Source organism: Juglans regia, chromosome 10 (genome assembly GCF_001411555.2).
Source record: "Juglans regia cultivar Chandler chromosome 10, Walnut 2.0, whole genome shotgun sequence".
Classification (NCBI taxonomy): Eukaryota; Viridiplantae; Streptophyta; class Magnoliopsida; order Fagales; family Juglandaceae; genus Juglans; species Juglans regia.
The window spans coordinates 32,107,536-32,119,617 of NC_049910.1; the positions used below are offsets into that span (position 1 = coordinate 32,107,536).

General features: G+C 42.8%; 1 protein-coding gene across 1 annotated transcript; it reads left to right on the top strand.

Annotated features, from left to right (window-relative positions):
* The first annotated feature begins 363 nt into the window (after positions 1-363).
* LOC108982370 (cytochrome P450 71B9-like) lies at positions 364-11,198 on the top strand. The gene is made up of 2 exons (XM_035694528.1): positions 364-1,276; positions 10,320-11,198. Exons 1-2 carry the CDS (start codon positions 365-367, stop codon positions 10,929-10,931), a joined length of 1,524 nt encoding a protein of 507 aa, XP_035550421.1. The 5' UTR covers position 364; the 3' UTR covers positions 10,932-11,198.
* Positions 11,199-12,082: the final 884 nt, after the last annotated feature.

Sequence of the window (12,082 nt, forward strand, 5' to 3'; positions counted from 1 at the left end):
ATCACTTTCTGTCACGTTAATATTGTTGATCATAGGGAACTGTTATATTTAAAAACCAAAAACATAAAAGAAGAAATAGATAGGAATTGATCTAAAAGAGGAATGTACTGCCATTGCCGAAAGTCAATTGATCAATTGATCTCATGATTGATCTAAAGTCACGAAAGTTAGGTATAGCAAAAGAAAATCTTATCATTCACGCACCACATTATCAGGATACATTAATGAAAATCTTATCAAAAGAAAATCTTATCATCTTATCATTCACTCCGCACACCACATTTTTTTCCATCTGTTGTCGTGTCTATATATTAATTGAGGCCACAAATTATCGAAGGAGATAAAATCTAGCTTTCGATCGATAATGTCTGTTTTTGCTGTACCCATATGGCTTCCACTTCTCCTTCTTCTCCCCATTCTGCTACTGATGAAAAACAAAATTCATGGTCGGAAGCAAAACAAAAACCTTCCACCAAGCCCTCCATACCTTCCCATTTTAGGCAACTTGCACCAGATTGGTAATTTACCTCATCAATCTTTCTCGCGACTCGCCCAGAGATATGGCCCCGTGATGCTCCTCAAATTCGGTGCTAAACCGATTGTTGTTATCTCTTTTGCTGAGGCTGCAAAAGAGGTCTTGAAAGTTCATGATCTCGACTGTTGCAGTCGAGCTCTCTCAGCCAGCGCTAGAAAACTGACATACAATTATCAGGATATAGGCTTTGCACCTTATGGCGAGTATTGGCGAGAGATAAGGAAAGTCTGTGTTCTTGAGCTTTTTAGTGCGGCAAGGGTGCAGTCATATCGTTCCATCAGGGAAGAAGAAGTGGCTTTGCTTGTGAATTCAATATCTCAGTCTTCATCTTCTGCAACCCCTGTGAATCTCATGGAGAAGATATTGCCCCCTTCTGCAAGTATTCTCTGTAGGATTGCTTTTGGAAAGAGCTTCCGGTTCCGGGGGAGTGATTTGGATAATGAGAAGTTTCAAGAAGTTCTTCATGAGGCTGAAGCCATGCTTGCAAGCTTCAGTGCATCTGAGTTCTTTCCATACGTGGGATGGATTGTGGACAGGCTCTCTGGTAGATTTCAAAGACTTGACAAGATTTTCCATGAGATGGATAACTTTCTACAAATGGCAATTGATTTTCATCTTAATCCCGACAAGACAAAAGAGGAACACGAAGACCTTGTCGATGTGCTGCTCAGAATAGAAAGGGAGCAAGCCAAGTCTGGTGGAGCTACGTTCACTAGAGATAACATTAAGGGGATCCTCTTCGTAAGAACACAATCTTTAAAACAGCGTTGACGGAAGATGAATCGCAGTGGTTGAGTGACCCACGCGTTTCCTTTAAAACAGCGCTTCAGCGCAATATGCCACTCCAAATGACGCCTAATCCGGTTGATGGCCAAATCGGAGGGTGAGGCTTATCCCGACAGTTTGCATGTCGGACAATGGTCACCGGAGAAGCTTGAATCGGCTACCCTCCCTTATTCGGCCAAAATCTAAAAAAAAATCCAGAAAAACCAAACATGGTCACCGGAGACGAAGGGCCAACGAGGAGAGGGAGGAGAGGAAGAGGAAGAAAGAGCCGAAGCTCCCCTTCCCCCCAGCTGGATTGTTAGGGACCTCGGTCTAGTCCCCAAACACTTGGTTCACCAATCCAATGGTAGTCTTGAAGTGACCGAGACTGTGTTCCTCTCTTGCTTGGTCCACGTTCAATGATGGTCAAAATGGCCAATAGGAGATGGTGAGGTTAAGTGTTTAGGCTAGTATGAGTGTTGGGATGATGGGATTCGGTCATAGAAGTGTATGGCTAGGATGATGATAGGGGCGCACGGCACTAGTGTGGAGCTAGGGTTGGCGCCACTTGGAACTAGTGTTTAGGGTTTGGGAAAGTGAGAGGGGTGGCTAGGGTTAGCCAAATTGGGTAGTTGAGTGAAATTAGGAAAGTTTCCTAATTTCTTGGAATTCCAATGGTAAGTGTATATGGCCGGTTATGGTAAGGGTGTGGTCAATTAGGGTTCCTAAAATGTAGGAACACTAATTTTGGCAAGAAGAGTGGGCGGCTAGGCAAGTCTCAATATGGCAAGTGTTTGCCGAATTGGACTTGGCTTGCCAAGTGATGATGTTCGACTAGGGCAACAAGAGAGAGTCAATCAACTTATGGAAAGTTGACTAACACCTATGTTGGTCGAAATCTAGGGCCAAAAGGATTGGAAGAGCAACAATGGTGAAGAACCTCAAGGACAATGATGAACTTTCAAGAACAAAGTGTAGAACACTATTGCACTTGAATAAACAAATGAACAAACAAACACAATCAAATCTTGATTCACGAATTGCACAAGAAATGAATAAACCTCATATATTGATAAATCAATTTGGGATTCATGAATTGCACCCAAATTGCCCAAGTGCAAGAGCACCGAAAAATGATCTCTCAAACAAGTATTCTCTCACTAAGAGTTTTGCCAAAAGATCCTAAAGCAATTGCATAAGGTTCTGTTTATAAGAAAAACAATTTGGAAACCCCCAATAGCTCCCTTCAATAAAATAAATAAATTAAATAAAACAAATAAAGAAAACAATATGATAGTGGTCATGGACCAAGTCTAGCCGTGGCATGCATGGCCCATGATGGGCTAAGGTGGTGCATGGTGGTCTCGGGCTGGTCCATGGTCAAGTGGTGCGGCATGGCTTGTTGAAGGTCAGCCATGGTGGTGCGGCATGGCTTGCTGAAGGTCAGCCATGGTGGTGCACGGCATGGCCTAGGCTGGTGGCCTAGGCGTTGGCTGCAAGGCATGGGCTGGAGCCATGCACTGGATGGCATGCCTGGTGGGCATGCCACTAGCCTGCTCTGCAAGGCACGGGCTGACTTGCGCATGCGTGCTGTGCCGCGCGCATGGCTGTGCGCGTTGGCTGACTTGCATGTGCGGGCTGTGCCACGCGCATGGCTGCGCGCTTGGGCAGTCGCCCACTAACCTCACTAGCCCTCATGTTGGGCGCCCCGTGGGTGATCTCCCACGAGCCAAGGCATGGTTGAGGGCTAGCCAAGGTGTCTTCCCCCATCATGACTAGGGCATGTGCGGCTTCCCTCGTGGCAACTCGACGTGGGGGTCTAACAATCCCCCTCTCTTCAAGTATATCCTTGCCCTCGAGGATAAATTCCAGAAACCTTGTCCTTATATCATCATAATCTTCCCAGGTAGCCTCTTCTCTTGGGGTTTTACTCCACTTGATCAACACTTGCCACACACTTTACCTCTTTCTTCCTCTTGGAACGACCATATAATTAAGGGCCTCTTTGGGTTGCAAGAGCATATGCCCTTCATCATCAAACTTGGGTAGCTCTTCCACAATGAGGCTAGGATCCCCAATTCTTTTCTTGAGCACGGTCACATGGAAAACCGGGTGTAGTTTGGAGGTTGGGGGAAGTTCCAACCTATAAGCCACTTCTCCCAACCTCTCAAGCACTTTAAAAGGACCATAATATTTCTAGGCCAACTTCAAGTTAAGTTTCTTCCTCAAAGTCATTTGGCCAAAAGGTTGCAATTTTAAGTACACATAATCTCCAACTTCAAAGGCAACCATCCTTCTTCCTTCATCATAGTACTTCTTCATTCTTTGTTGGGCCTTAGCAAGTTCCTTTTTCACCTTTGCTAAGACCTCATCTCTAGTGATCAACTCTTGTTCAACTTCCTCATTTTTGGCCGTGCCCCTCTCATAATTCACTAATATTGGTGGTGTCCTTCCATAAACCACCTCATGGAAGCATGGAATGAAGTGTTGTACCAATATTCCGCCCAAGACAAGTAACCCCCCCACCTCCTTTGCTCTTCATGACAAAAACACCTCAAGTATTGCTCAAGTGTTCTATTAACCACTTCGGTTTGCCCATCGGTTTGTGGGTGGTAAGATGAACTTGCCTTTAACTTGCTTCCTTGAAGCTCAAACAACTCCTTCCAAAAGGAACTCATGAACACTCTATCCCGATCCGTGATAATGCTTTTTGGAAATCCACGAAGCTTCACCACATGATCAATGAAAGCTTTGGCCACACTCTTGGCCGTGTAGGGGTGGGTAAGTGGGATGAAATGCCCATACTTACTCAACCTATCCACCACAACAAGTATCACCTCAAATCCTCCACTAATAGGTAGCTCCTCAACAAAGTCCATACTCAAATCTTCCCAAATCAACTTGGGAATGGGTAATGGTTGCAACAACCTGGATGGGGATCTTGTCTCATACTTGGCTTTTTGGCACACATCACATTCGGTTTCAAGCTTCTTCACGGCTTTTTTTATTCCTTCCCAATAAAAGAAATGCTTAATTCTTATGTAGGTTCTTAGCCAACCCGAATGGCCACCTTCCTTGCTATTGTGAAAGTGGTCAAGGATCTCCTTCCTCAAGTTAGGAACATTCAGCACATACACATGACCCTTGTAGTAAATCAACCCATCATTCACTTTGAATCCCACAACTCCATTACCCCCGGCTTCTAGAAGTTCCACTATCTCAATGGCTCTAGCATCAATTTTTGTAGCTTCACGGATCTTGTCCCAAACCCTCCATTCGGCCCCACTCAAGGCCAAAATAGATGAGTCTTCTTCTTCATGCACTAACCACAAAATAGAACTTCCCTCTTTCCTACTCAATGCATCTGCCACTTTGTTCTCCTTACCCGGTTGGTAAATGATGTCATATTCAAATCCAAGTAACTTCACTAGGAACTTTTGTTGCTAGGGTATCACTATTTTTTGTTGAAGCAAATGCCTCAAGGCTTGTTGATTCGTGACAATGGTGAACCTTCTCCCCAACAAGTATGGCCTCCACACCTTCACGGCATGTACCACCGCAAGCATCTCTCTAGCATACGTACTCCATGCCTTCTTTATGGGTCCAAGTGCCTTGGAAATAAAAGCTATTGGCCTTTTTTCTTGGACCAAAACAGCCCCTATTCCCTCACCACTCGCATCGGTGTATACTTCAAATGGCTTCTCAAAATTCGGCAAGGCTAGCACGGGAGTGGTAGTCATAGCCCTTTTCAATTCCTCAAAAGCTTCTCTTACTTCTTGGGTCCATGTGAAATTGTCCTTCTTCAACAAAGATGTAAGTGGCTTAGCAATAAGCCCATAGTTCTTCACAAACCGCCTATAGTAGCCGGTTAGCCCCAAGAAACCCCTCAATGCCGAGATGTCACTAGGTAATGGCCAATCAACCATGGCCTCAATCTTTCTTTGATCAACTTTCACTCCTTCTCCTGAAATGAAATGACCAAGGTACTCAAGCTCCTTCTCCATAAAGGCACATTTGGAAGCCTTAATGAAGAAGTGATGTTCCTCCAAAATTTTCATCACAACCCTCAAATGATTCTTGTGTTCTTCTATAGTCTTGGAGTAGACCAAAATGTCATCAAAGAACACCAAAACATATTTCCTCAAAAGGGGTTTGAAAATGGTGTTCATGGCGGCTTGGAAGGTGGATGGAGCATTATACAATCCGAAGGGCATCACAAGATACTCAAAATGCCTGGAATGTGTTCTAAAAGCCGTCTTGTGGATGTCCTCATTCTTCATCCTTATTTGGTGGTAGCCTGCCCTCAAGTCTAACTTGGAAAACACTCTTGCTCCATGTAGCTCATCAAGCATCTCATCCACGATTGGGATAGGAAATCAATCCTTCACCGTGGCCTCATTTAAGGCCCTATAATCGGTACAAAATCTCCATGTCCCATCTTTCTTTCTCACTAGAAGAACGGGAGAAGAAAATGGACTAGTGCTTGGCCTTATCAAGCCATTCTTCAACATGTCATCCACTTGCCTCTCAATCTCCCCTTTTTGAAAATGGGCATATCGATAAGGTAGAACATTCACCGGTTTCGCTTCATCCACTAGCACAATTCGGTGATCAAAGAGCCTAGATGGTGACAATGTGGAAGGCACCTCTAGAACTCCCCGATGGTCTTCCAATACCTCTCTTACCTCCATGGGCAGCCCCTCTAATTCATCTTTGTTGCCTTCATTTCCACTCCTTTCCACATTACATAAGGAGTCATCCTTGGCCATCACAATGGCAAAGCAATAAACCCCACCTTTACACAACTTTTCAAACATGAGGGCCTCACAAGCTTTCACCTCTTTCGATGTCAAGGCTTTCCAAACTCTTTTCTTGGAGCCAAGTTTGAACTCCATGGTCATATTGTGGTAATCATGAATGACCCTTCCAAGGCCCTTAAGCCATGCATTGCCGATCACTACATCAAGGCCAACAAGTGCCAATACATGAAGGTCGGCCACTATCCTCACACCTTGCACGTTCATCTTCACTTCCTTAACAAGTGCTTCACACCTAAGCTTGTTCCCATTGGCAACTTTTACTTCAAAAGGTTCAATGGCACACAGCTTCAACCCAATCTTGGTCACAATATTGGCATTGATGAAATTGTGGGTGGATCCACTATCCACCAAAAGAGTTACTTCAAATTTTCCCACCCATGCCATTACTTTCATGGATGTAGGTCTAGGAACACCCGAAATTGCATTTAAGGATAATTCGGCCTCTTCAAGTGGTTCACTAGATTTGGCCTCTTCAAGCTCCGATTCCTCACTAGTGGTCTCTCCATTGCTATCATCTTCCTCATCTTCATTTGTTTCATCTTCAAGCAACACATATGCTTGACCGGCCCGACACTTGTGTTCTTTGCTCCACTTGTCACCACATTTGAAGCAAAGCCCCTTTTTTATCCTCTCTTGATAACTTCTTGACTTCATAAGGCTTTGGTTTTGATCCACTCCCTTCTACTTCTTTGCCTTTCCAAGGGTTTTTGGTTTGCAAAGGCTTAGAAAATTTGCTCCCCATCTCCTTGGAATGGCGTTTCTCCATGTGAGTGCTTTCCTCCAATACCTCGGCCATTCTCATCACTTCTTGCAATCGTGTGGGCTGTTTCAACTTTATCTCCTTGGCAAGCCAAGGCTTCAATCCATCTACAAAGGTGCCGATCAAAGCTTCTTCGGACCAACCCCTCACCAAGGTTTGGAGTTGCCGCAATTCATCAATATATTGGTGTACTTTTTCTTCTTGTTTCAACTTAGCCAATTGTCCATGGTGATTGACAATTGGTGACGGGCCAAATTGCATCAAGAACTCCTTTTCGAAAGCCGTCCATCCAAGGTGCTTCCTTTCTTTGTCATATTGGTCGTGTAGCCAACGCCACCACTTACTTGCTCTTCCTTCAAGATGGAAACATGCCGTAGAAACTCTCTCATCTCTTGGAACTTCATACACACGGAAATAATGGTCCACTTTGTCTAACCACTCATATGGATCCCCCCCATTGAACTTAGGGAAATCCACCTTTGGTCTCCTTGGTCCCCGGTCATGTGCCCGGTTTCCAACTCGATTATCATAGTGGTCTTCCTCATGCCTTCCGTTTCTATTGCCCCTTCCCCTTTCATGGTTGTTGCGTCTCCTATGGTCATGCTTATCATAACCATTCGGTCTTCCATGGCCCAAGTCATACTCGGCCTCATGTTGTTCTTCATACCTAGGGACTTCAAACCTCACATCTTGAGGTTCTCTCAATATACTCGGACTTCTAGAATGGCGGACATCATCATGGATCCACCTTTCCACGACTATGTGGTCATTCTCAACTCTTCCCCCTCTTCTATATTCGGCTCTTCGGGGTTCATGCATAGGATCATGCATGGATTCGGACACACTAGTTTCCACTCCATCCACACAAGCATCATGCCTTTGTCCATTTGCCTCTTGTCGTGGAGCTTGGCCTTCCACAATTATTCTCTCAATTCTTTCAATATTCTCGTGAGTCTCTCTCCTCAAGGCTTCCGTGGCCCTTCTATGCTCTTCACTATCATGGGTGGTGACATTCATAGCCATTCTAAGTTCGGCCATAGTGGTATTGACCTTACTTAAAATGTCCAAGACTCTTGTATTGTGTTCCTCGAGCTTCTCAATACGTTCCCGGTTGGAACTCGCCATCATTTCGGTCTCTTGATGACTTGTGGTCATGGTGCTTGCAAACTAACCTCTTGGTAGTGCTTGCAAACTGAAAAATTCTATTTGGGGTAGCTTGGACAGCACGTGCACTTCTCTTGGATGGCAAAATGGTTCACCAAGTCCAACCTTGAGTTGTTCACCTTCGTGGGTGGCCAACCCCTCTTGCACACACACGGTCCAACCTTGGATCCTCCACCTTCAAAGGTGGTCAATCCCTTCAAGAACTCTACTTCGTCCTCTACCTCAACCCCCAAACTTCAATTTCACAAACAACACAATATATGGGATCCAACGAGGGTCTCCCACAACCAATTCACAAAGTTTTGAGTTAACGAGTTGTTTACCTCGTGGAGAAGTGAGAACTTCTCAAAATTCACCAAACAAGAATCCTCTCAATGAAAGCACCATAAATGTTAGGGACCTCGGTCTACTCCTCAAACACTTGGTTCGCCAATCCAATGGTAGTCTTGAAGTGACCGAGACCTTGTTCCTCTCTTGCTTGGTCCACGTTCAATGATGGTCAAAATGACCAATAGGAGATGGTGAGGTTAAATGTTTAGGCTAGTATGAGTGTTGGGATGATGGGATTCGGTCAAGGAAGTGTATGGCTAGGATGATAGTAGGGGTGCACGGCACTAGTGTGGAGCTAGGGTTGGCGCCACTTGGAACTAGTGTTTAGGGTTTGGGAAAGTGAGAGGGGCGGCTAGGGTTTGGAATGTCGATGAAATGTTGGGCGGCTAGGGTTAGCCGAATTGGGTAGTTGAGTGAAATTAGGAAAGTTTCCTAATTTCTTAGAATTCAAATGGTAAGTGTATATGGCCGGTTATGGTAAGGATGTGGTCAATTAGGGTTCCTAAAATGTAGGAACACTAATTTTGGTAAGAAGAGTGGGCGGCTAGGCAAGTCTCAATATGGCAAGTGTTTGCCGAATTGGACTTGGCTTGCCAAGTGATAATGTTCGGCTAGGGCAACAAGAGAGAGTCAATCAACTTATGGAAAGTTGACTAACACCTATGTTGGTCGAAATCTAGGGCCAAAAGGATTGGAAGAGCAACAATGGTGAAGAACCTCAAGGACAATGATGAACTTTCAAGAACAAAGTGTAGAACACTATTGCACTTGAATAAACAAATGAACAAACAAACACAATCAAATCTTGATTCACGAATTGCACAAGAAATGAATAAACCTCATATATTGATAAATCAATTTGGGATTCACGAATTGCACCCAAATTGCCCAAGTGCAAGAGCACCGAAAAATGATCTCTCAAACAAGTATTCTCTCACTAAGAGTTTTGCCAAAAGATCCTAAAGCAATTGCATAAGGTTCTGTTTATAAGAAAAATAATTTGGAAACCCCCAATAGGTCCCTTCAATAAAATAAATAAATTAAATTAAATAAATAAAGAAAACAATATGAGTGGTCATGGACCAAGTCTAGCCGTGGCATGCATGGCCCATGATGGGCTAAGGTGGTGCATGGTGGTCTCGGGCTGGTCCATGGTCAAGTGGTGCGGCATGGCTTGTTGAAGGTCAGCCATGGTGGTGCGCGGCATGGCCTAGGCTGGTGGCCTAGGAGTTGGCTACAAGGCATGGGCTGGAGCCATGCGCTGGATGGCATGCATGGTGGGCATGCTACTGGCCTGCTCTGCAAGGCACGGGCTGACTTGCGCGTGCGTGCTGTGCGCGCACATGGCTGCGTGCTTGGGCAATTGCCCACTAACCTCACTATCCCACATGCTGGGCGCCCCGTGGGTGGTCTCCCACGAGCCAAGGTATGGTTGAGGGCTAGCCAAGGTGTCTTCCCCTATCATGACTAGGGCATGTGCGGCTTCCCTCGTGGCAACTCGACGTGGGGGTCTAACATGGATTCAGACGAGATGGTTTTTAAAGAGAGACATCTGGTTTTTAGAGAGAGAAGTTTTTTCCCTAGGTCATGATCATTGATAAACTTGGCACTATTGTGCTTCAAGTTTTCTTTAGCTATACAGAAAACACATAAACATAATCTCTTAACTTCTTTTGATCCCAACTTAATATTTCAACTAAAAGAAACAAAATGAATTCTGTGGTATTGGAAAAGCATCCTCAACTTCTTACCTGAACTTAAAAATCTCAAATGGTGGAGAGAGACATGTCGAGTGGACCTTATATATACTATTTATTGTTACTCGTATAAATATTTGAGTCCAGCAATAAATAATGTAAGACTCACTTGCTATTATAGTTATGAACCTACGTACGTACGGTTCTGATCACCTTCCGCAATTGAACCTCATTTGTGTCCGTACCAGGATATATTTCTAGGTGGAAGCAACACTGCTGCAATTGCCACGGTATGGGCAATGGCAGAGCTTGCAAGGAATCCACGAATGATGAAGAAAGCGCAAGATGAAGTCAGAAATCTCGTTGGAAACAAAGGAAAAGTCGCAGAAAGCGACACTCCTCATCTTCCTTACCTCAAGATGGTAATGAAAGAAACTCTCAGATTGCACCCTCCGGCCGCAATGCTTCTTCCAAGAGAAGTTATGGCACCTTTTAAGATCAGTGGTTACGACATTTGCCCAAAATCATTGCTGCAAGTAAACAGCTGGGCAATAGCAAGAGACCCTGAATACTGGAAAAACCCAGAAGAATTCAACCCAGAAAGGTTCGATGATTGCTCTATTGATTATAAAGGGCAAAACTTTCAGTTGTTGCCATTTGGATCTGGTCGAAGAGGTTGTCCTGGGATGCATATTGGAACGACCACAGTTGAGCTTGCACTCGCCAATCTTTTGTACTGTTTCAATTGGAAATTACCCAGTGGGATGAAAGAGGAGGACATTAACATGGAAGAAGCGACTGGTCCGGGCCTTACCAAGAAAAGAACACCACTGAAACTAGTTCCAGTCAAGTTTATTTAGTGGGAGTCAGGAAATAGCATTAGCCGGAGAGCATCCCCTCTGGAATTGCCTCTTTTGTCGATACATACATATGCTGCTATAGTAATTCATGTGAAATAAGTTGCAGCTAATAAATGTCGTGTACACCTGAAATAAGTCACCCAAGTCACGCCTGAAATATGTAGTTTCCGTTTACTATTCAAGGTAATTATTTATAATATCTTGTATGTATCGCGTCAAGGTATATATTCATATGTAATCAAAGTATTTCTCAACTTGTATAAATGAGTGTTATTAATGAGATAGTTTTGCCAAAGTGTGTGGATCCCATTGTGAAATATATTTGGATGTTGAAGTCATTTGAGAAAATGGTATAGGTCCCACCGGTTATTAAAAATAATTTTTAATAATTGAGTATTATTTATGAATATACTTTATATTAACTAAAATAAATTATTAAACGAAAAATAAAATGGAAAATTTCATCTTAATTTTTTCCAAAATTTATATAAGTCAATAATTTTCAAAAATATCAATTATCAATATAAAAAACACCATTTTAATTACCAATTATAGTTAAAATATTAAAAAGTTATTATCCATAAATAATGTATAGTAAATCCATATTAAATATAAGTACGGAGTCTGTTTATTTTTTAAAATTTAAGAAAAAACTATAAATAGTGCAACGGTCACCTTTATTTTTATAACTACTTTCAACTCATCTCATATCATTTTATTTAATTATTACAACTTTTTTAAATCTCTATATAAAATAAAATAAATAATTCAATTTTTTTAAATTCTAAAATAAAAATAATATTAAAAATATATATTCTAACAATATTTTAGTCAATTTTTAACTTTAATCTCAACTCATCTCATCTCATTTATGAAAACAAACGAGATTGATCTTTGCTATCATGATGCATCATGGGATTTGAATTGGCACCCTCAATATTCTTTTGTAATCAAAGTATTTCTCAAGTATAAATGAGAGTTATTAATAAGATTATGGATTACTGTCTGACCTCTTCCTAAAAAAATCATAGAGAATTAAGCACCACGTTATCAATAAATATTCACTTTGGCCGGATCTAAAGCTATTTGAATTTTGAACGAAAAAAATCATGAGAAGTAGAATGAATCAGTTTCGATATGCTAGCTGCCAT